General features: G+C 38.1%; 2 protein-coding genes across 5 annotated transcripts in view; both read right to left on the reverse strand.

Moving 5' to 3' along the window:
* LOC134527364 (histone-lysine N-methyltransferase EHMT2) overlaps nt 1-26,530 on the reverse strand; it is a 162,144-nt gene that overhangs the window by 94,541 nt on the left and 41,073 nt on the right. The window lies entirely within an intron of this gene.
* LOC134527365 (zinc finger BED domain-containing protein 4-like) lies at nt 6,889-11,030 on the reverse strand. The gene is made up of 2 exons (XM_063359986.1): nt 8,535-11,030; nt 6,889-8,401 (listed from the first exon to the last, which is right to left on the reverse strand). Exons 1-2 carry the CDS (start codon nt 10,152-10,154, stop codon nt 8,048-8,050), a joined length of 1,974 nt encoding a protein of 657 aa, XP_063216056.1. The 5' UTR covers nt 10,155-11,030; the 3' UTR covers nt 6,889-8,047.

Genomic DNA, 26,530 nt, shown 5'->3' on the forward strand with positions numbered 1-26,530 from the left:
TGTTACAGTAGAACCCCTCATATCCGACCTTCCCACAACTGACTCCTCCAGATATCCGACCTAGTCTCCGTGGTTGGCGAGCCTGTTCAGACTTGAAAAAGTGATGCATCTACATGTTTTTGTGTCGTAAACTGTCAGTTCAGCCGTGATTGTTGGTGTAAAATGTGCTCGTACTATAATCTTGTACTGTTCTATGTTTTTTAACATCAATACTGTTTGTGTTTATTCACGACTATGCAAAGCTTTATTATGGGGTTACGTGTGTGACAATGGCAACTTAAAAACGTAAACGTTTTTGTGTTTCTATGCAACAAAAACTTGACGTGTTACAAAGATTGCATAGCTGCCAACTTGTGAAAATGAAAAATAGTACAATTTTTAAAATATGGTTTTGTTTAACACTAAACAAAATAGGAAAATATTTACTAAAAATATTGTTTTCAATTAAACTAACCTTGTACGTCTGGGTGGTTTTTAAAGAAAAGTAGGTATTAATCATTCTGCCTTCTGCAGCATTTTGTAAGTGGCAGCTTTAGCTTTCTTCAGGAACTGTTGTTGAAATTCTTGCTTATAACATTTCTTATCAGATTTCGCCAACAATATATTGTTCAGCACTTGGTGTGACATCGATGCTCTAAATATTGTCCTGTCTTTAATGAAAACCACTTAAATAATGCAGAGTCCAATTCCTGTAGTTTGGGCGTGTGAAGAGTTTTGCGTTTCAAACAGTTCCTTTTCCGACTCACTCTCTGCTAAGAAAGCTTGGAGTTTTTCCTTTTGTTTTTTTACGTCATACACGGTTGACTCGCCAATATCATACTCAAGCGCGATTGCTGCAACACGTACACCACGATTCAACTTGTCACATATTTCAAGCTTTTGTTTTAATGTCAGTGTTACGTGTTTTCTTTTCACCTTCATAATTCTCCACACGCAGTAAAACCTTTAAATATGTACAATCAACTTCTGTGCACGTCTACTCTGAGCTACCGGAAACGCTCTACTAAGCAGTTGCTCTCTATCGTGAGACATTTATCTTCCCCCTATCTAAATATCCTACACTCTCAGCGCGTCTTTTATTTTGTACGTGTCAGATGTCCCGCGTTTTGACAGGCGGAAAAAATAACAGAGATGCGAGTGCATGTATCGTAGTTACACGACGCGGCACACACACTTTTTTACTGTGGGAACACAGCGCATCACAACACTGCAGAACGCTTATAAAAAAAAAATTTATTTTTCGGTTACAAAACACCACGGATTTCTGAGTACCGCAGATTCTCAGGATCCGGATTTGCGAGAGTTTACTGTACTACGATACATACAGAAGTTTAAACTTGGCTGTTGAGGAAGACAAACCACACTTTACCACCAATAATTTTATAACTTACCTTGTATTACAAAAAAGTAGTGATGAGTCAGTTCCATTCAGTCTGTTCTCAGTAAATTAACCAGCACCGAGAACCAAAAGTATAATTCTGGCACCACCGGTACCACGGAAAACACAAAAGCTAAACCTTTCCCGATGCTGATACAATAGATTTCCGGTAAAGCACCGTTGTGTATTGGTTACATATTACCAGTGACAACCATGCACACGTCTTTGTAACTTCAATTAAAGCTATCATTAACCAATGTGACATGTGTGTGTAAATTGCCGGCAGGGGTGACAGCACGCAGTCTGGTCTTCCCTTCCTTCAAACCCTTGCACTTACAACCTCTTTCTCATACTATCTGGAAAATTTTGTGTGTATACCAACCTTCATTAATTTACACTTTGATGAAACACTAGTAGCTAAAAGTTGAACCCGCTTCATCATGATTCCATTCAAAATAGACTGCGGCATCCCAAGTTTTATTTGCCATACTCACTCTTGGTATCAAAGGATTCACATCAACTTCTGAAATTATTTTCAGTTTTCTTCAAACTATAACACCTTCCATTTCATGGGTCCTCCACTAATATGCCTGATAACCTTAAAATCACCCCTAAAAAAATCACAAACTAAAACCCCTTATTTGCAGGTTATCAATTATTGTTTACTGAGCATGATACAAAATGTGCACACTGCTTGCAAAAAATAAAAGAAGGAAACAAGTAACAAATATTGGTTGGTGGTAATCTGGTTTGCTGTATGTCACATGGTATAACTCGAATAAGGGAAATGGAACAGCCTCTCAGTCTATACAAATGCAAGCAGAGATGATTGGTCGAAAAATTCACTTGTAACAGCATGTGGCGTATGGGACATGTTTCGAAGGACATGTGTGTTTATCATTCAACAGATGTTATGCCTCAAATGGGGAAAAAGGCGTGCAGATGGAACAGCTTGTTTGTCTATACAAATACAAGCAGATTATTAGTTGAAAAATACACTTGTAACAGCGTGTGGCGTGCGGCGAAGGTTTCGATGGTCATGTGCAGTACAAATTATTTTGTTATCTTTGGAAATACATAATTTTTTTTTAAATTAATGATAAATAGAGTTTAAAAGATTAAAGATAAACATTTATATTTTATATTTTCCCACAAACGCTGAATGTTACATGCAGGAAGCATCTATTAAAGGAAACATTATGAATGGGAAAAATTAACATAGGGATATATGGAAGTGATCAAGGGAATATTTTTGTGAACTTAATAAGTGGGACAGTTTATTATGTGAGAACTTCTTAAGCGAGTTTTACTGTAAATAGATAAATCTTAAAAAATGATATAAGATGCATTTTATTACATTTAAATAAATCAGTAATCAGAATTCCAAGTACAGAATTATTTAGTCAAAAAATAAAAAAAACTATTAAAAGAATGAAGATCAACTAAAACCACTAATTTTTTTTATAACGTCTAGTGGCATTCATAAACTAAAAAAGTTCCATGAATTTAGTCACATTTTGCTGCTATTACATGTATTAATTTGTATATCGGTGTTATATACAGGTTAATTATAAAGTCAGTGAAACATTTCATAAAATCGGTACAGCGAAATGGAAAAGAATAACGAAACAAATTATATACCGCGTGAAAGAACAACTCTCAAAGTTTTTTTTAATGTAGCGCCAAAAAGCTATTTTGTAAAAACAACCAACAGGGGCGCTAGTGCATGTAGTTGCTGAAAATGGCTGCGAACCAGGCAGAGAAAGCCTTTGGTGTGCTTGAATACGCCCGTAGTGAATCGGTAGTGAGTGTCCAAAGAGCTTTCCGTGGCAAGTTTAACAAAACACCACCAGTTTACAATAGCATAATGAAGTGGTATAAGAAATTCGAGGAAGACTTCTGTTTGTGCGACGCAAAACGGTTGGGTCGGCCAGGCGTGTCACAACAGACAGTGGATTGTGTACGGGACGTGATGGTGCGGAGTCCCAAGAAGTCAACTTATCGGGCTAGTGCAGAATTGAACATCCCTCAGCCAACAGTGTAGAAAATTCTTCGTAAGCGATTAAGAGTGAAGCCGTACAAATTGCAGCTTCTGCAAGCCATCAGCCACGATGACAAATTGCTCCGACTGCAGTTCTGCATTGCCATGCAGAACCATCTTGAAGACGATGACTTTGCAAGCAAATTAATCTTCAGTGAAGAAGCCACTTTTCATCTCTCAGGAAGAGTCAACTGACACAACACACGCATATGGGGGACAGAGAGTCCACATGCAACTCTCGAACACGTCCAAGATTCGCCAAAAGTTAACGAGTTCTGTGCCATGTCAAACAAGACAGTTTATGACCCCCTCTTCTTCGCTGAGAGAACTGTCACTGGTATCACCTACCTCGACATGCTGCAATTGTGGCTTATGCCACAACTTGAAGCTGATAGCAGGGACTTCATCTTCCAACAAGATGGTGCTCCACCTCATTACCACAATGTGGTACGAGATTATCTGAATGAGACGTTGCCACATCGCTGGATGGGCCGTGGGGCGGCTGCTGACCAAGTGCTACTCCCGTGGCCACCACGATCACCAGACTTGACAACTAGCGATTTTTTCTTGTGGGGATACATCAAGGATAGTGTTTATGTTCCACCTCTACCACAGAACCTTGACGAATTGAGACACCGCATCGTAGCAGCTGCTCTTACCATCACTCCTGATATTCTGGGTCGGGTATGGGCAGAATTGCACTATCGATTATATGTGTGTCGTGTGACGCAAGGTGGACACACAGAAAATTTATAACTAGTGAAAAAAAAACTTTGAGAGTTTTTCTTTCACGTGGTATATAATTTGTTACATAATTCTTAGCCATTTCACTGTACCGATTTTCTGAAATGTATCACAGACTTTATAATTACCCTGTAGTGTATTGACATACTTTTAAGTATTATTGCAATTCACTTCTTATCTGTTCCTACTAAAAATCATCTTTATTTTAAGTTATCTATTATTCGTTGTTGATTGTCTCGTTATTTCATTGTTGTTTTATTGATTATCCAATAATTTATTGTACTTAAATATCACTATTCTTGTCACAATGTTATATCTCCTTTCTGTATGTGTTATTTTTCTTGCTTTGTCAGTCATTTTGTTTGTATTATTTATTTTGTTTGTTATTGATGTGTCTGTGTTTTTGTAATAGTCCCTGCAGGTACGTGGTTTTCGCTGTTTGTGGTGTTTGCCCAGTTACCTGGTGCCTGATGGCTTCCAGCAGCGATGTGATTGCAGTAACTATAACTACTTTTGTCTTGTAACTTTATTATCCTGTGAGTGTTTCACTGTCGTGCCCACCGTCTAAGTCATCAGTGACTGTTGGTGAGCATGTAACAATTAAAAAAAATAAAATAAAAATAAATTTGTTTTTACACGCAAAGCATTGAAAAGACTTGCCTGTTTTTCATATCGGTAAAAGTTACAAAGAGGTTCAACTAACTAAATTAATTTTCAAGTACTATCACAAAATTCTCATGTTTAGTTCAATTAAATATCTCTAACACTTAAGTGATCAGAAAAAATGATTCATAATAAAAATAATTTTTTTTGTAAATCTGGAACATGTGCATTAAATGTGCACAGTGTAACAGCATTAAAACTTTCGGAACCTATTCAAACCAGAAACCACAGAGACGATAATTTCCCAAGCAATTAAAAATGATCAGTGTGGAAGAAATGCAGCTTGTACTTTTAAAATAGGTTTCAAAAATCATCAAGTAAATAAACAAATATAAAAATAACTAATTAATTCAATGTGGCCATTTTAATTTGCAACTATGCATTATCTTCAACTGCATCCCTAAATTTATGGTGCACCCTTAATTTTGTGTAAGGGTACATAGTAATATCCACGTACACCTTTACCAAAAATTAAAACTTTATTTATTGTACAATTCCCATCAAAGAGAGACCATTTTGGAGCCCAAGGTTGCTTTTTTATATAGTGAAAATGTATTTTTTCTGATGCTAATTTTGTTTTGAAAATCTTGCTAAAAATGTTTTAATATATTGTTACCAACGTTAGCAAGGCCGCGTCACGCGCAGCTGCACACCGTAACATGAGATGTGACGTGCGCACCTGGGTTGCCGCTTTATCTCCCTCCAGCCCTCCGCTCCCCCCGCGCGGCACTGTTAGTTTGACATCCGAAACCTGCCAGCTGTTGTGTTGCGCGAGCTGCCGACACGTGTTTTCGAGAGATTTCTGCCGTCGGGATGGCTTGGAGTGATGCGACGGGCCCCGGTCGCACTCGTGAGATCTGGAATTTCGCCGGGGCCTATATATATGCCCGAGGACGCCGATCGAGAGTCAGTGGAGTTCAGAGCGAAGTCGGGAGTTTTCCCGTGGCGGAGTTTTTGGGCGATAGAGTGACGAAGTCCCTGGACGAAGGTTCCAGGGCGAAGAGTTCAGTTCCGAGCGAAGTTCCGAGCGAGGCGTCGAGTGGGATCCCGGCGATGGGGAAGTGCGACAGTGGCGGCGGAGTGCGGCGACGGAGTCCTGCGACGGAGGACCACGAGGGGTGCTGCGGCGAGAGTTGCGCCAGAGGTTCGGCCCAGCGAGGTGTGTGGATTGTGAGAAACGAGTGACTGGGGGAAGCAACATTTTTTTAAAGTACAATTTATTATTTGGAATTTTTAGATTATTAGCTAGTAATGTAAATAGTGGCAATAAATAAAACTGTGTGTGATAAAAATCTTTAATTGGGCTATACTTTATGAACCCGCAGTAAATCGTAACAATATTTAAAAGCCATTTTTACGGTTATATAACCTCGTGTTATGTAAAACTATAAACAGGCAATGGTACTGTTCGACATTTCAGTATCGCAGCATGTGATTATTCCCCATCTCGACGGGTGGCGTTTAAAATATTAGTTTGAATATTTGGAGTGCCGTGGCCCGTTGCATGCTGGGATTTTCGAACGTCAAAAAGGTTCGTTTTGGTCCTTTGACACAATCAGCATCTCCCATGTCAGCGGAGGCTTTATTTTGACCAAATAACACGTGAAAGGTGTTTCGTGATGCCAAAATACAGTTAAATAGTGCGAAATAAGTGTTATGTAGCTGTAAAATTGAATGCAGGAAATTCCATGAGTTAGCAACGTAAATATTTATACGTTATATTTGGTCCATATCCTGCAGCAGCTAAGGTAGGCCACTAATATTGCACATACAAAGGGTGCTTTGCTGTCTGATACACACTGATAATTGCTGGTGAACTGGCTAAGCACCAAATTAATGCAAAGTTTGTAACGTTGCAAGACCCTGCCCTCCTAGCTAAATAATTTCTTTTTTAAACTTCTTTTTTGTATATGTGAGCAGTAATAAGTCAATGTTTTTTGAGTGATGTATATGTTATGAAAGAGTATAATCAGACGTTATGATGTTATTTGAACTTGCTATGTGTTTTAAGAATGTACCTTGTATTTTAACAGACATTTTCAATCATTAGTAATTTTTATGTAATTATTCACAAAGAAGTCGCTGTACTAGAATTTTGCCTGTTTAGGCCTACTTTTTCAGGTTTTTCTCAATAAGTTGAATTTTGTTAAAATAATTTGTATTATGATTGCTGTTCTTAATTTTAATTAACGTGTTGCAATATAATTATAGATCACGGGACTGTGTTTGGGCTGGGGTGATGTGTAGAAAGAGAGAGGCATAAGAGGCCTGTAAATGTGAGTGAGAAAGAAACAGTGGTTCCCCGCCAACAGAGATAAAAGCTGGGATTCCCCACTGGTCGTGGGAAATGTGTGATAATTGCTGTCTCACGGTGTGGGGGAGAGAACGAGAATGGGAGTCCCCGATTTTGATGTGAAATTGAAAAGAGACAGATCAAGGGAAGCCCCGAGTTATGTGTGTACAGGGTTTTTCATGTATTGTAATTTGTTCTGTGTAGGGATGGGAAATTTTCAAAATTTTCGATTCGATACCGATTATCGAGTCTTGTTGCGATCATCGATTCTTATCGATTATCGATTCCAATCAATTAGGTTAAGTTATAGATTCTCATTTTCGGGATTGAAGTATAAGTTACAATGGAATCAGTAAACATACTTATTGAATACACTAAAAAAGCATTTTTCAAAATAATAAATAAATACTATTAAATTTAACACATAAAACAAAACTTTACATTACTTGAAATAAAGAAATTGAAATTACTATTCTGTAATGTGTAATGTGTAGGGCAAGCATTATTTTTTATGTGGATTATGTTTAATCCAGTTGAATATGTAATTTTGAAAAGAGAATACGTAATTTAGTAATAGGTCAGTAGTACTAATAAAAAGTGAATTGTCGTAAAGTCATCAAAATACTAACAATTTCATTGGAATACAATTTAATAAATAGTATATTAATTACTAAATGTACAATCATTAACATTTATCAATCAAACTTTAAATAGCCACAAAAAGTTGTGATTATTAAAAATATTGTAAAAAACCAGAAACTACCAAATTCAATCTTTATACCTTTGAAATAAATGACAACATAGTGAAATATCATAAAAACAACACTTTTGACAAAATAAAATTGAAAGTTCTTAAAATAATAAATGAAAACTGGCAAAGCATCTTATTAGATCACAAAGTCTTATTAGATCCTAAATTCTTATTAGATCACAAATTCTTATTTAAAAAAACCAACATTTTGACTCGTTCAGGATCTAAACGGTTCCGTTTCTGATCAACAATCAGTCCTGCAGTGCTGAATAATCGCTCGGAATGTACAGTTGAAGGTGGAATGCAAAGAAATTTCTTTGACAGTTTTTTTAAACATGGGTACTTGGTATTTTCTTTCCAATACTGGAAAACGTTGGTACTTGAATTTTGAATAGGTTCTTCCAAGTAAACATTAATCTCATCTTCAACTGATGCGATGTGGCTTACACTTGGGGCAGTCTTCATTATGTTTGAGTAAAATGTCCACATACCATGGCTTTCCATTGCTTGGCTGGATGTTTGCGGCACAGACTGAGAGAAAAGCAACAAAATTTTCAAAATTAAAAATTAAAAATGAACAAACAAATGTGTCAACATAAAACAGCAGAAGTAGACAAATAAGAATACACTTAATGAATTACAAGGAAATTAGCACCTAACTTACCTCAGTTTCAGGTTGTTTCAAACAGATAGTTTTTCTTGCTTCTTCAATCAAAAAAACTTTCGCTTTTGTGACATTACCGTCCTGCACAAAAACATGGTGTTTAAATCGTGGGTCCAGTAATGTTGCAACTGCGTACAACATATTCTCTTCAACATCAGAATACTTCAAAGTTATGGCAGCAAGCATATCATTTTTGATGCCCTGTACACCTGATCCAGTAGGTGCTGGTTTCCTTAGCTCTTCAGTAGAACTGTTGATTATAGGTATGACTTCTGAGGCTGTCACACACTGAGTACTTACAGCCAATGTTGCATGGTTGAAAATACTTAAAAGGTTTACTACATTTGTCATCAGGTTCCATTCTGCTGATGAAAAAGTCACAGGTAACTGCAGAGTTGCTGATGCTAAAGAAACAGACTGTTTTTGCTCAAGTAAGCGCTGTAGCATATGGAGAGATGAATTCCAACGCGTTGGTTCATCCTGGATAAGTTTATGTTTTTTCATTTTCAGCGTGGCTTGAGCCTTCTTTAACTCTTTTGTCGCCTTACAAGAATGTTTGAAATGGCCAACTATGCGACGACCGTTGGCAATCAGATTATTTACATTCTTGTTGTTCAGTAGCCCTTCCTTTACAACAAGCTGCAGGGTATGTGCTAGGCATGGCAGATGTTCATATTCGGATGATTCTAGGCCAGCAGTTATGTTCCTGGCATTGTCTCTTACAATGGCAACAACTTTAGATTGCAGCTTCCATTCTTCAAGTGTTTCTGTGATAAAATTGCACAAATTGTTCCCTGTGTGAGATAATTCAGGAAAGGGAATAACCCCAATGTTGAGGTGTTGCAAGACAAAATTGGAATCAACAAAATGCACAGTTAGACCAAGATAATCGTCATTGGCTGTTGAAGTCCACATATCTGTTGTAAGACTCACATGTTCAGCTTCGTCCAACTTTTTGTTCACATTTTCCCTACATTCTTGGTACATGTGTGGTACAACAGTATTTGAAAAATGTTTTCTGCTGGGCAAAACATACCTAGGCTCAAGGAATTTGACAAATTCTGTGAATCCTCTGTCTTCAACCATGCTAAAAGGACGATTGTCTAAGCACATCATTCTACCTATGTGCTGAGTTATTGATTTTGCACGAGGATCAGTGGACTTGAATTGTGCAGTTTTATCAATAAATGATTGTAATGTAGGCTGGTATTGACTTTTAGGAGTTAGCCTATACTGGTTTGGTGTTCTTGATGAAATATTCGTTTGGCCAACTTTCTCAGCATGCCTCGGGGACACTGAACCGCTGCCTCTCGATGAATCAGTAGCAGTAGGCCTAACATCTGAATTTGATGACAATGGCAAGGTTGTCTCTGAAGAACAATTTTGTGCTGAACTATCATCTATTTCATTTTCTTCAATCTCGCTCAATTCCGATGAATGTAGCCTTTGTTTCTTCGTCTCATGAACGTAACTCCCATGCTTGTTTTCGAGATGTTTTTTCATGTTTGTTGTAGTTTTAGATTTACCGCCACGTGAGATTGTACATTTACAGATTTGACATATTGCGTAGCCAGAATTTTGTCGGTCGATGACAAAGTATTTCCACACTTCACTAGACATCACGTAAATAAAAATGTTATTTTACTATTCGTATTGCGCTAACATTACCCAACATTCAAACAAAGAAGCATCACTGGAAACAAAAGCATGTAAGAAAATTTCTACAGTTGCCGTACTGGTAACTTACTGGAATGAAAACGTGTTTCAAAAACGTCCATTGAAATTTTATGTTTAAGTTGCGTAATTAACTGGTGATTTAATGTTTACTGTTATTAAATAAATTACGGAAAATACGTAACTCGTAAAATGTTACGGGCTATGGCCACATTATTCTTGCATTTTATCGTTAAGTAATTGAGAATAAGATCTGTACCGGAAGTTGGCAAACCTGTGAAAGTTCATGTATAGACAAATGCTGGTTAACAAAAAAAATCATTGACGAAAATAAATATGCAACAACGCAAGTGAATAAATATACTAGAAACGTAGAAAACGTGGCACACTTCTCAGTAGAATCTTGAAATTTTGTGCACATGGCTACCAATGTGGGTGTATTCAGCAAGTAAAAGTTGGGCTACAATTTCTTTATACGATAACACTGCGTTAATAAATAAATAACCCTAAATGCACAGTACGAAATCGCCAACCTCCGTTCCCGCTTACGGGATTGTGGCAACTGAGCTGTGGTAAGCTATGTTATATTTCATTTATTATTTATTATATCGTTTATGGTTATTTATTTAGTTGTAAAACTGACTAAAATTACTGCAACGACAGCGATGAACCGCTGCTAGGCAGCACTTTACGTCTACATCCTGCAGAATTTTAATAATCGGTGATTTTCGCCGATCCTCGATTATCGATTATGTATCAAAAAATCGGGGTATCGAAGAATCGACGGATCGACTTTCCCATCCCTAGTTCTGTGATTGGCTTGTGATTTGTAGAGTGAATGAAGTGTGCGTGTGATTGGTCGGTGAGGTCATGTGACTTCTCCTCCCTGCGTGGAGGAGACAGTGGCAAGAGTTCACCAGTCGTCTGCCGATTGCTGCACCAGTAGGTTGCGTTCGGTGGCTTCTCGCCAAATTATGAAGTAATTTGCTAATAGATAATTTAACGTTGGTGGTCAGAGCCAGGCCGAGTATTAAGTTAACCTAAGTTTTTTATTTTTTTTTATTTTCATTCGGACAACAACAAATTAGAAATTGTGACCACCTTCGTCAGCGTTTTGGCTCGTGGCGAAATTCGTTTTCGCTGGGTGCGGTCATGTTTAAGGCCGCACTAATTTCGTGTACTTGCAGTAAAATATTACTGAAGGACGTTAGTTTTCTCTAATTCTCATCGCGCAAGCTGCGTGCGTTTTTCGACAGGCGGATGTACGATTGGAACGAGTGAGAAAGAATTTAAAAGGGTTTGGATTCGTCTGTGCATTCTATTTGAAAAAATAAAAACAACAAAATTACAATCGGCGTTGAACATCTGTTTATTTTTGTATATAACGAACCGTTATAAGTTAAAGGCTTATTTGACTTACGTAATGGAACACAAACATAACAACTAGAAGTCCTGAGACAGGTTTGACTGCTGCCCCGAATTTTAACTAGTCTGGCAGATTATTTGTTTAGAAAACCCAAAGAAATTTGTAAAAAATCCAAATTTTATTGAAATTTGAATTCTAACTAAACTCACCTAATTGTTGGGTGACAGAACTTTTGTGTAGTGTGTCCATCGTACTGGACACACCAGATAACACACTATATCATTTTGTTATCTTTGTAATATAGGAGTATCCATTATCTTGGTTAAATATCTTTAATAATTGTTAATATTTTTTTTAACAGAGTTGTGGACTGAGTTGATCCACCTCTGCTCTCACAGGAGCAATCAAGTTATCAATAATTAATGGTACGTTAAAATCGCAATTGCGATAAATGCTAAATAGATTTGAAATTTCCGGGTTTTTGCTAAATATATGCGACGATTTACAAAACTTGGAAGATCATTAAAAGAAGTGCCCATTGGCCCTACACAACAAATAACTACCTTTGAGAATATTCACTTCAGCAAAAAAATATTATGTTCAGAATACGACTTAACTAATTATGTATACCATTAATGTTTTAACGGCAAATACATACGTTATTCGGGGTTCGGCAAACACAGTCGTATAATTTTGGTCGCACATTCACGTTTACTGTCGAATGTATAGTAAAAAAAAATCCCGCCCATGCCCGCTAACATAGTGCGAACACAATATATAAATATTATTTGTTTGAAAACTATTTAGCTTGCAACATTATCAAATCAGCTGCAATCAAGACGGAACATCTTTCGATTTTGCTATTTTTTGCATCTGAGGGTTGTTTACTAACAAGAAATTACAACACAATACACATGGCACGGCACAAGCTCACCGCGAACAAAAGCTGTGATTCGACTAATCGACTTCCTACGTAGATGTAGTTCGAATATCGACAACAGATCGCAGCACATCTGAAGTGCTGCCGCGTTGATCTGGCGTTAGAAGTCCGAACTACATGCATGTGCGCGAACCTCAGCTTGTGGTCGCGCACTCACACTGTCCGTTTCGAGGCGTTTATTATCGCATGCATTTTTAATTTCGCTGTGCACACACTGTTTTGGCTGCTTTCAGATCAGATCACCATAGTTTTGTGTGTACAAATGTTGTGACATTTGTCTAGTTTGTTCATTTTGTTGCATTTTTTTTTGTGCGTCGGCGTAAGTAGGTATAATTTTCTGTACATATGGGGCGACCCAAAATAACTATTACAGACTGCGCGAGAGACTACAAAGAAGAAAAAATTTATGTAAGTGAATCGGGAATTTTAATTTGTAATATAAGGTTGGAATGGGATAAGAAAGATAACTTGGACAAGAACTGTCAGTCAGGTGGGCATAAAAGCAAAAAAAAAATCTGTTGAAAGTGACCCTCAGTCCAGCAAGTGGCAAGCCAGTTTGTTTGAAATAAATGAAAATGCTGAAAGGTTTTTCAGTAGCTACAATCTTGTGCTTAGCGACAGGAGGAGGAAACTGACAGAAAATAACTTGGAGACTTGTGCTATGTTAAAGTTCAACCAGTAGGATTAATAATATTTACATTGTGGGTGTAGTACTGTAATGAAAGTGAGTGGACATATAGGTATGGGTAAACTGTTGACTGAAAGTACACAGGAAAAAATTTATATTTTAAAAACTAATTTTTTTCAAGCTATAAATAGTATAACATGTTTATATCTTAATTTTATAGATGCTGCAAAATGCAAATTTTCTCAATGTATGTGTGTTACAAAATGATATTTTCCTAATTTTTTAAATGCTACAAAATGCTAGTTTTCTAATTTTATAAATGCTACAGACCACAAAATAAAAGCTATGAAAGGTGTTTGTAAATGCTCTTTAAACGTACCTCCATCAATAATTCTAAATATTTTCTACAATATTATTTATAGTGTTAAGAACGCAGACAGGACCTTGACGCGTGCCAGGTTCGGAGCTGGCTGGCTGCCTTGCATGGCCACTTACATCATGTGCCTTCCATGCCATGTGTGCCTGGCCGAATTACAAGGGTCCTTGCAAACAACCCCCCCTCAGCTCCCCGCGCACCGTCCTGCCTTGGGCTATTGTCACCTTTAACGGCCTGGGAATTCCAGGCTTACCGAAGCTGCTGCGAGGAGTGATGTGAATACGCGTCTTTGTTCTGGGTGTTTCAGGTGTCGGATCGGCCCAGGATGACACGACACATCACACCCGCTCTCGTCCCTTAGAGGATGCCACGGGTATATTAGTGACGATGCCAGCCTCTGCGGGAGTACACAGAGTTCGGAGAGTTCTGCGAGTGAAGGGAAGTGAGACATCAGCAAAGAGGGTGAGAGACCCCCTCGATAGTGGCGCGACGTGGAGTGACGGGATAGTGAGAGTGCGAATGAGTGGCGCAAGGCTGTGTGTGTGAGAACAGACGAAAGGTAAGGGGAGTACCACTGTTGAGCCTAGCTCCAGCGAGGAGTGCAAACTGTAGAACATGACATTGAGTGACTTGCGGATAAACATTTTTAATTGCAAGTGATTAGTGATCAGACTTTTTTTAAGTACAACTATTTTTTAGTAATGTAAATATTAGTAATTAATAAAACTGTAATAAAACTAAAATTGGGTTATCCCTTACGAACCCAGTACCCACACATTATACTCGTAACAATATATTAAAGATAAGATTTTCTTGCTTTTATTATCACACATTATAATGGGAGAAATGTGTATATTTTGTTATAGCCATACTGAGTTGAAGCAGATGCTTCTGCTTCCAGCCGCAGCGCAGCGCTCCTATTCCCTTTTCCCCTCTTCCCCCACCCTGCCGCCTCTTTCCCTCCCTTATTTTCCCCACTCCTGTCTTCTCCTTCTCTGCCCGCCGCTACACCAGCGCTCCTGGTGTCGTAGTTTTCAGTGCTATATAAGCCCGTGTTTCTTAGCTCTCGTCGCTGTCTTCACTCATTAGGAGCTGTTGACAGTTCATCGGGCATCGTTATGGTCTTTCTCAGAGGCATTTGGCGAAACTATGTTTAAATTCTACTTAACATTCTTGTTCGTGCGTCGTTACCGCGTCACTCGGTATACTAGATATGGCCAGTCATATTAGTTACGTTCAGTTTGTGCGTCCCTGTTAGTCTGTCTATTTTTCCATGATTAATTTTGCTTCGTCGAGTGTCTTGCTACCTTGTTCATACAAATTATATTTCAATGGCTTACCCCATTTTCACGTATAAGATTGTGTGGGACTCAAGCGATGGCCAGCGATGCTTCACGTCAAGCCACACTTACACTTGCTAGATGATTAAGAGCCCTCTGCTCAGCCTGCTGTTTGGTGCTGTTAGCATTTTCTGTCAACTTGTTCTTCTGTGCCCGATGTCTTATGAATATTTAGTAAATTGCGACGCGTCGCCTATGCTTAACAGTTGTGTAGGCTCTTGCCCGCTAGCCATGTACTCCGCCCATAAATGCATATATAGTCTTTAAGTACTGTTAGCTAAAACATATCAAGCTTGTATTTGTTCCAGACTTTATACGGAAGTTATTTTGTTGAAACTGTGACGAGCGAAGCTAACGTCACAGCCTCCCCGCCTAAAACCCACTCCCCCTCGGACAACGCAAGGGATAACAGCTCAAACAAAAGGGAGACCAAAGCTAAGCATACTCACCAATCACATAAACGAATACAAGCTACAAAAACCCCTAACTCATTACACCCACACAAAATAAGAAACTCCAAGGACACCAGAACGCATGCAACTAGGGTCAAACCACCAACTGGGCTGTTCTAAGGTGGAAAGAACTTTTTTACTGCTGATATGTGAGCCTTCTTTATGACAAACCCTTTATCAGGATCTCCCAAATTAACTGTGACAGGGGTCAGGAAAGATAAAACGCGATAAGGACCATCAAAGGCAGGGCACAGCTTGCTCGAAAAGAAATCCACCTTCTTACTAAGATTTACTTTTCGACACACCACCAAGTCACCAGGAATAATATCCGACACCGACCTCCCTTGATTGTACTTCTTTCCCATGATGGCATGCGCCTTGTCCAACGCTTGTTGAGTCTTACTCCAAACTTCTTCCAGCTTTACACCAGATTCTTCAAAACAACCAGGAGAAATACCCCATAGACTTAGCAGGGGATGGGGGAGCTCCCTACCAAACATAATCATACTGGGCGTCCTTCCAGTTACCCCATGAGCCACGGAGTTCAGCGCGACATTCAGAGATGACAGCTCAGTGTCCCAACCCCTTTGCTTCTCATGGTGAAAGATGGTAAGAGCTGCCTTGATCGACTTGTTCACACGCTCCACCAAATTTGGGCATGGGTAGTACGGGCTGGTATGGACTTGTTTTGTTCCCCACCGAAAACACAAATTCTTAAGATTTACTGAAGTGAAATATGTCGCGTTATCGGAAATTAGCAACTCAGGGCTACCAAATATTCTCCACACTTCATTTTCAAGCTTCCCACAAATGGAGCTGGCTTTCATATCTCTGAGAGGTATTAGAATCACCAATCTAGAAAAACCATCCACAAGAATTAACAAACAGTTGTGTCCCTTACTAGATCGTGGCAGAGGACCAAACACATCAATGTATACCCTTTCCCAAACTCTTTTGGGTGTCTGTACGGAATACATTCCCACCTTGGAATTATGAGGTTGTTTCACAAATTGACAATCAGAACACCTCCTTAGATACTCCTGGACCTCCTTTCCTAACCCTTCCCAGAAAAATTCCTGGCGGATCTTCATCTCAGTTTTCCTAGCTCCCATGTGGGCACCAACAGCCGAATCATGAAAATATCTAAGAATCATCCTACGTACACGTTGAGGTACCCAAACTCGTTTGTTCCCCTTCTTATCGACGTGATAGATGATCCCCTTAGAAATGACGAAGTTCTTGCACATCCCAGACTGGATCTTCTCACGGATCTCGTCACCTTCCTCATCTTCACTCTGCCATTTACCAATGTCAACAAAGGACTCAGGAATGTGTTGGATAATAGCCAATGGTTCATCGCCCACCTCTGTTTCTTCTCTTTCCTCTTTTCCTTCTAAATGAAATTCAGTTGGGTCGAACATACGTGAAAGTGTGTCCGCGATATAGTTTTCCTTCCCTTTCACATGTATAATCTTGAAACGGAACCGTGTAAGACGCATGATCCATCGCCCTAATTTACCAAGTTGGCGAGGATGAGAGAATAACCAAGTCAATGCCTGGTTATCTGTCATTAAGTCGAACTCTGCGTGCTCCAGATAACTAGCAAAACGTTCTACACCAAAAATACACCCCAGGGCCTCCTCGTACGTACTGTACATCTGCTCCTGATGATTTAGAGAGCGACTCGCATATGCAATCGGCCTCATCTGCCCTTCCTGACCCTGCAACAACACAGCTCCCACTGCTAGACTACTGGCATCTACCTGCAATACAAATCGTTCATTGAAGTTGGGCAACTGGAGAACCGGTGGGTGTGAAATAGCATATTTCAAGTCCTGAAAGGCCCGTTCCTGCTCACTACCCCATTTGAAAGTAACATTCTTTTTTTTCAACATATTCAACGGGGCGCATCTTTCTGCATAGTTAGGAATAAATTTGGCAAAATAACCCAACATGCCTATGAACCTCATAACCCCTTTTAAGTTTTTGGGTTGGGGAAAATTAACTATGGGCCCAATTTTTTCCGGATCCATGATTAATTTCCCATTGGAAACCAGGAATCCAAGAAATTTGACCTGTTCACTAGCCCACACAATTTTTTTAGGATTAACAGTAAATCCTGCGCTGCGCAATTTCTCCAAAACTTTGCGCACGTGTACCAAATGCTCCTCAAAAGAATTTGAAAATATCAAAATATCATCAAGAAAAGAAACTACGAACTCGAACTGGTACTCCTCTAACAATACATGCAAAATCCTTGACAGGCATTGTCCCCCAAAATTGACCCCAAAGGGTACGCGTTCCCACTGAAAATGGCCCCATGGCGTTACAAATCCTGTGTACTTCTTGCTACTCTCCTCTAGAACACACTGATGGAAGGCCGAATTAAGATCAAATACAGTAAAGTATTTTCCACCACTCAGATATTGGAATAACACCTCTATATTTGGCATAGGAAAAGGGTCCACTTTTATCTTACGGTTCAGCAGGCGATAATCGAGAACTAAGCGGTACTTCCCAGGTTCCTTCTTTTTTACGAGGAAGGCAGGCGACGCATAAGGAGAAAGCGTACGCTGAATAATCCCTTGCTTTTCTAACTCCTTCACTATTTCCCTAAATGCTTGAAGCTTCGGGGGTGAACACTGATATGGGACGCATCTCACTGGTTCTTCATCACTCACTTTAATCTGATACGGCATCATCTCACATCTTCCTAACTTATCATTCAAAACGTCCCCAAATTCCTTCATCACTGCTTTCAACTTCTCCTGTTGCTCACCCGATAAATGATTCGTCTCCCCCTGTATGCCAGAACAAACCTCCATTTCCCTTTTTGACTTCCGCTCCAAAGGCACCACATACTCTTTTTGAAAACCAAACGTTAACTCTCGGTCACCACAATTCACAACCGCTCGGGTCTCCTCTAAAAAAATCTAACCCTAACACCATATCGCAGATTAAATCAGGCAGGACCCAAAACTGTCTGGTCCACGCAAACTTACAAATTTTTAAATGTAACCTCATAGAAACCTTAACCTGAATACTGATGCCATTAGCCACCTGCAACCTAAAACCCTCCTTTACCTTCAACCGGTTCTTGAGTTCAGGATCCTCAGACACCAACTGATTTGCAAACTTCTGACTGATGAAGCTAGAATTGGCACCTGTGTCCACCAAAGCTTGTCTGATTTTCCCCGCTACCAGGGTATCAACCCAAAAACTGCTATTATTTTTTCCGGGACCCCTGTATTTGATAGTTGCTATTTGCCCTCCTTGATTGACATTGGTTTCGTCTGATCCCTTATTCATGCTCTCAGTCCCCCCAGAACCCACCTTCTTACACTGACTGGAAATATGACCAACATTTCCACACTTGAAACACTGACTACCCTCGGAGAACTGGCTCCAACAATTTGAGGCAAAATGCCCCTGCTTGTGACACTTGAAACAAGTTACTGTCTTTTTCTTTTCTTTTAAAAGGTTGCTCGCACCCAGATGTTTATCACCTCTAACTTCTTTATGAGTATTTTTATGCTGCGCCCCCCCTTCAATATTCACCTGATCTGCTAACTGTGCATGATAAACCCGGCAGGTATACACAAGGTTATCTACCTCTATGGCCCATGTGTTCAACTCCTCCAGGCACTTGGGACACTGCAGGAAAGAACATTGCTGCCTAATCTCAGGTGCCATGTTGTCCAGCACCAACTTAATAAACTGACCATCGGAATATTTTTTTCCCAATGCGGAAGCACATTCCTGTAAATTTTGAATAAACTCAACCATGCGCTCCCCACGGCGCTGAAAACGTTTTAGGCAAGCTGCTTCAAAATCCTCCTTTTCTCTTGCAGGGCACAACAACACCCATAACTTCTCTTTGATAATTTCCCAATTATCACCCCGGGCTAAACCATCCAGTAACGCTTCAAGAACTACCCCAGTGCATTTGGGCAACAACCCCTGAATTAATTCTACTTCAGAGCGCAACAGATAACTACGTTTTATCTTATCGACTGCAACGATGAACTTAAGCAATGCCCTAGGCTCATACGAATTCAACTGCGGAACACTCTGTAATGATGACATAATCAGGGGAATCTTGTATTCAGCAACAGCTACCTGTCTAGCCTGACTTGCTTCAATATCCTCAGCCATCCTCTTATTTCCCTTTATGAAACCTACAAATTTTTTTCTCAAAACATCTAGTGTGTCACTGTCATCAAATTCAATGGCCGCGGCTGTTAGGTTAACTTTCAGCTGTTCCTTAGACAATTCGTTAACCCACGCTGTAGGCATTTTAGATGGTTATCCTATCACACCAAGTACAATCTAACATTCACCAAACTTAACCTAGGAAGCAGAGTGGCGCAGCCTGAGACCACCTTTATCTCCACTAACCACAGCGTTAAGCGGAAAGGGAGGTAGTAGGGCAGTCTGATGGAAAGAAAGAATCCTAGGTCGAAGTAAAGTGAATTTATTTCCTGTACTGGTCCACAAAATTAATACTGTACTCATCAACAATTACATTGACCGCTTCCACAGCAAATTTACACTGATCACTAAATATTAGTTGGAACATTTATAATAGTAATCAAATATTAACTTTAATACTTCCATTACTTTTACCAAAAATAATAACGCACAAAAATATCAAGTGAAAGTATGGAGGGGTTGGAGATGGTAGTCACAGGCCACACCACATGCCTCAGACTGAGTCAATGCCAACTCTCAGTTATTAATAACCAGACTCCAAATAAAGTACAGGTTATGCCAGCATAACTTTGCACTCCCTCCAACAATATAATAAGGTGCATACATAAACAGTACAGGCTGTATAAAATACTTGCAATAATAAATACTTCACAATATTAGTAAAACATCAAATAAAAATCACTATTACCACAAATAAGATCATGTACCAGCATGTATCTTAACAGAACTAATTTTAACATTACTTCCTTCACATAAGCAAATCTTTAACGTGTATACATAATAGAATATTAATTAACTTTAAAAAAAAAAATTTGCTTCAGGTACATGTTATAACGAACGGTTAAATGTTAATAATACAAGGTAAGGCACTTTAAAATACACGCATACCTGCCTCATGATATAACTTCTTTTTCTCTACCAAAAAAAAAAAAAAAATAGGAACACATCCAAATGCCTACCAAATGCACCATCGAAAAAACCATCAACAATATTTCACTCTGATTATTTACTTTTCCTCAATAAAAAAAAATTAACTTTCTCTCTAGTAGCACTCTCAAATTAAAATATATATCTGTATCTTGCACCATATAGTCAAAGCTCACTAACAGCCAAACTTGAAAATGATAATAAATTGTACTAAAAATATAAATGGCTGACTGTGACACTTTTCATTTAACTTGTGGGTAGTCTTAGTAAGTTCACTCACATATTGTACTCCAAAATCGGGGAGGTGCTAAAACTAAGTGCCAAAAACTTACTTTGCTGCCCAACATCGCTCATCATGAGCAAAGGAAAACAGCTCAAATCCTCGTCGACAGTAAATGAAAACGCTTACATAAGGCAGGTGTCCAAAACATGCTTCAAAAATGGGCAACCTGGCCGAAAACGCAGCAGTGCCAGACCAAGTGGAACTTCCTGGTTAAATGCGGTAACCGACCACCACGATGAATTACATTAAACTCGTCACGTTTGCTGTAATCGTAAATGAAGTACAACCAGGCACCAACCCGTTTCACTGCAATAGCTAGCTGCACGAACTCGTCGCAAACACTATTCGTAAAATGTCATGCTTAATATTGCCATATTATTCTCAGCAATATCTATTAGCATGCACTCGTCGCAAACACCACTCGTAAAAAGTATTGCTTAATACTGCCATAGTATACAGTGGCTCAACTGCACTGGTTGAAGTTACATCCTCGACACCGCCCCAAAAACCGCAACATTTTCAATTACAACTCGCCATACCCATACAAACCTCAGAAAAAAAATACTTCCCTAGCCCTACCAACAGCTGGCTACGGCAAAAAAAAATTTCTCCATCGTGGCGCTATCAGCGCGCCGCATACAGAGACCTCCTATGACAAATCGGAGAACTACGAGGCAAGGCTAGTTCAAAACCACCTCACCAGAATGTGTAAGCATTCACATAACCAGCGCGGTCACAAAGAAAATAAATATGTGACGAGCGAAGCTAACGTCACAAAACATAACGTTTTAAGAATTACTGTATAAGAGCTTATAACAGTATTTGTCACACAGTTTATCTTAAAGTAATTTGTAAGCATTTGTTATTGTTATGTTAAAGCTGTTAAAAATTGTTTATAATAAAAGTCTATTTTTCCTAGTAAATACTTATCAGACTCCACAATACTTAGGTTCTATAACCTAATGATTTCTTATAGTGACATGTCTACTGGAGTAAGGCCGTGTGTCTAGTGCCTAGGCCTGGCTTCAGAGTAAGAATAAACATACAATGAGTGGCATCACAAGTAGGTCCATTTCAATCTGTTTGTGTAACTCAACATTGGTCTCTCTTTTACACACAGACCTTTTTTTTTAAGCTTTAATAAGCTTTTATTGTAACATGGTTCCCACTCCTTTTAGCTAAAAAAATTCAAGCACTTATCGAGCACATTCAAGGACTTTTTCAAAAATTTCAAGGACCCAAATATTATGAAAATTTTAGTACGTATATTTTGAACACGTGCAGAATTTTTTTTTCTCTGTCTATTACTTACAAACAGAAAGATAAAAGATTATCTGAGGAACAGAAACATTTCAAACTGGCTGAGTTTAACATTATACCGAACTTTTATCAGAACAAAAACATTGATGACACCATAACTGCCGGTAAAAATAGTACATAGAAGATATCTTATCGTATGCCGTCGAAAAACAGGGCATTAATCTATGTAAAAATATTCGAACGTACCATAAATATCGTAAAATTAAATTGCGGTGCCCCACTTTTAACTTGTCCCAAATAAATGCAACGTAATTATAACTCTTGTAAACAGCGTAAAATTTTTATCAAGCACTTTTAAGCACCTAAATGTTTTTTCAAGCACTTTTAAGGGCCCTTGATTACTTCAAACCATTCCAAGCACTTTTCAAGGACTTTCAAGGAGCGTGGGAACCCTGTGTAACACATAAAATAATGGAATTAAGAGAAAATCAGTTGTGTATAAGGATTTACCATATTTAAAATCACAGCCTATGACTTTCCATATAAAGAAGATCATAAAAATATAATAATATACTGTAAAAAAACATATCCTCTTATTTATTTTACAAGTAAAACTTTCAGCTATTTCTATTTTATTTCAACAGTATTGCAAATCAAATTTGATTATTAGATTTTCTTAAAATTGAGAGAAATGTAATTTCTTTTTGCTTCATTAAGTTAATTCAAGAAATGAAAAAAAAAAACAAAAAAAAAAACCTATCATTATTTCTTCTTGATAATATAATATAAATAAACCATCAACATTCTCTACATAACATTTTACTTTAGAAAATAGCTAACATCAGGAGTGCTTTGTTTTTTCTTTCCCTTCTAATAAGCAGCAGTTATACTTTTAGGGCTTGGAAATGAGAAAAAAATAAAAATAAAAAATAGTTATTTAAAAAATATAATTCTACTACCCAAAGCAACAAGACCAATATAAAACTACAAATGACTAAATTAATACAAACAGAAAGCTACCAAAAAGTAACAACTTAACTGTGACCAGACACCGGTACAGTGTTGCCAATTTAGTCTAGTACCAAACACATTACTAGTACGTTCCACAAATGTGTCCACTAGTATGAGCGCAGGCTTGCTACTGTCACATGGAAATAGAATGTACATGAAGGCAAGAAAAAACCTGAATAACAACTTATACACTGTGCTGTGCCAAAGAAAATTTATTTTAACTGGGATGTGAAACTGTTGAAATGCAACAAATCATGCACTCTAACCACCTGTTATGCCAGTAAATTAAGGTACAATTTGAAGTAGCACTTATTTAGCTTGGTGAATTTTTAATTTCCGTAAACACACAATAGCAACTTGTGTAACATGAAACTCAATGCAACAAAAAAAATACAGTAAAAATCCGTTATAACGTGAATTTATAACGGCGCCAAAAGTTTATGTTATTGCGAATTTTCGTTATAGCCAAAATTTAAAAAAAAAGTCTTATTTTTGTATCATTTTTCAAATATATTATTTTCTCGCTTGTTTTTACTGTGGAAATTCACAACAAAAGTAAAGGAAATATACATAAAACTTACTAAAATAACATTTTTAAGCTATATCAGCACTTGCCGACAGCGAAATATGAGACTGCGTGGCCATGATAAGGCCGTCACGCACATTGTGGCTAAGTGCACAGCTGTTTGTTTACATGGAGACGGGCGGGCGGGGTCACGCAAGATCATGCCGGCCGCTTCCTGTCGCATTGACCGCAGCTGGTTTGCTGGAGACGTGCGCTAAGCTGATGATATCGGGTGCATATTTGCAGAGTTTTGAATACAAAAAAAAAATTTAAAAAGCTCTAATTACGTTGGACAACCATACAAATTATATAAAATAATTTTTCCGACAATTGGTCAGTAACACAAAAATAATCTCTCATCCAGACCCTTGGAAAATAACACAAAATTAAAAATCACTTTTTAAAAAAACGAATCAATTTTCGTTTGCCTTGATTTCACTAGACTTTCGGACAAAATAAACGACTGGACCAATTGGAAGTTCATCAAATCTTTCGTCGTAGCATTTGTATGCTGATAAAAACGACTGATTGTGTCAAGTGCCTCCATCATTGACGTTTTTGACGGAACAGATACGTCAATTGGTTCGTCGTCATTATTGTCATCATCTTCAAACGCCGCTTCGTTCTGATTAGAAAAGACGAGCTTGACAAGTTCCGTGTTCGTCAACCCCCCGCACGCTTACAATGCAAGTGTGAGACGAGTTATGCTCATTTACTAGAGCTGTAGCAAACCGTATGTATTCGGTACTGAGTAACGGGTGCGCCATCTAGTAACGAGTAACGAAACGTTACACACGGCTGCATCTCGTTACTCGCATTTTTCGTATGTTTTAGCATGCGCGCGCATACTCGATGAATTTACGTTACAAAGAACGATGTATGTTTATTAAGTAAAGTATAATTCTGAAATTCGTCGTACAAGTTTTTTACTGTTTATTAAAGGTATTGTGTGTGTAGACAAAGTTTGAGATTGGAACAGAAACAACGTAAGAAATTATTTTATACAAATTAGAAATATGTATGTTTTTGTTTTTTATTATAGCGTATTTTCACGTTTGTTTTTGTTCTAATCTTAAAAGAGATAATATTAAAAAGCCGCTCTAATGAGATTTAATTGTTTCTTGGTTAACAAAAACTGTTAATTGACAAATATTGTTAATTGTTTATATTCTATTTATTATTATTTACGCGACGTCATACTGTACGCTAGGGTGATGCTTAAAAATGAAGGTTAAAAAATTTAATGGTTCACCGTCTCATTTTATTCTCCCACATGTAAAATGGTCTATAATTTTTTTTGGCTGTATTTAAAGCGAATTTAGGGGTCGCTACCAGCATTTAAAGTTTATAAAATTACCAATATTGCAGCACATGAATTTTTAATATAAGGAAATAAGTAATTTCAAAATACTTAAGCAACCAACCACCACTTTACACGTTAAAGGGAACATTGTCGTGCTGAGCCTCCCCTCCAAGCCACCTCACCCCTCCCCCCCTCCTCAAAATCCCTCATTTACTCCTCTCCAACCAACCCACAGCCGAGGTCATGTGTGAGTTGCCTGTCAGTACCTGTCTGGGCAGTGTGCCTGTCTGATCTGTGCAGTTGTTCATGTAGCTTATCCAGTGTGTTTTTAAAAGTAATTATGATTGTGAGTGTGGTTAATGTTGGTTATTGAAAGTGATTTTGGTTTGTGAATTCATAGTAAGTGTTTTTGTATTCATTGTTTAAATAGTAAACCAAATAATTACACAACAAACTAAAAAAAATATTATTTAATTGAAAAGTTTTTATCTATGTAGGCTGTAAATTTATGAATTTAAACTGAAAAGTCATATAATTTATGGTTACTAATTTTATAACTATTAGTATTTACCATGGAACATAGTAAAAACTCTGCAATTTCTACAAGGAAAAAGACAGAAATATGGTTGGTCGGACAGATGTCTGAAACGTTCATTCATACCAAACTTACATATAAACGGGAAGTACTGTCCGTATTTTTTTATTATAAATAGCAAGTAAAGCAAAAGATTCATGACGCTGCTTATTCGACCTCTAAAGATTTGCTAGCCGTTTGGAATAAGGCTAGGATACCTACCAGACAGCAAATACATGTTGTTGATAAAGTAGAAAAGTTATTCAAAGAGAGACAGAATCTGAAGAAAAATAAAGAGAACAAATCTAAAAGATCAGTAGTATTAAGACTAAAAGAAGAAAAATGGAATTACAATTTAGATTACTTATTTGATGTAGCGCATGCAAAGGCACTGGAAATGATTCAAATTCAAGAAGATAGAGACTTTTTAGTGTTGCAGCGTGAAAAAGGACGTCCAGGGAAAATAGGTGGCATTGACAAGAAAGTATCCAAGAAGGAAGAAGAGCAAGAGCGTAAAAAGGCTAGAATGGAGGTGCTTAAGGCAAAAGAAAGTGACAGTATTAAGGCAATCACGTGTAAATTTGAAATTCCTAGCATTTTTTCCAATGATGAATCCTCACATGATTACGACAGTGACTTTGAGGGGCCTTCAACATCTAAATCTGGGGAAATACAAAACATAGGACTAAAGAAAAGAGGAAGAAAAAAGCTGCTTAACAGAGAATTGACTACAAGCTTGGATGTTGCAAAAATAAGTGATCGCAAAGCAGCTCTTGTCCTTACATCCACTTTAAATCGGCTGGGATGTGATCCTGCAAAATATAATCTAAATTTTTCTTCTATACGCAGCCAGCGAGTTGAATGCAGACAGAGAATAGCAGAATATACCTATAAAAAAGGAGTTTTCAGCTGCTGTACCTTTAACTGTGCACTGGGATGGGAAAATGTTAGAAGATATTACAAGACAGGAAGTAGTCGATCGTCTTCCAGTTTTAGTTTCAGGGAAAGGAGTGGATCAGCTCCTTTGCATACCAAAACTTGAATCTGGAGAGGGTGAAAAAATAGCATCAGCAGTTTATGACTCT

The sequence above is a fragment of the Bacillus rossius genome, chromosome 1 (genome assembly GCF_032445375.1).
Source record: "Bacillus rossius redtenbacheri isolate Brsri chromosome 1, Brsri_v3, whole genome shotgun sequence".
Lineage (NCBI taxonomy): Eukaryota > Metazoa > Arthropoda > Insecta > Phasmatodea > Bacillidae > Bacillus > Bacillus rossius.

Coding starts and splice junctions, on each gene's coding strand:
- LOC134527365 (XM_063359986.1), bottom strand. CDS start 10,154: ATGTCTAGTGAAGTGTGGAAATACTTTGTCATCGACCGACAAAATTCT. Junction 8,402..8,534: donor TGAAACAACCTGAAACTGAG/GTAAGTTAGGTG, acceptor CTTTTCTCTCAG/TCTGTGCCGCAAACATCCAG.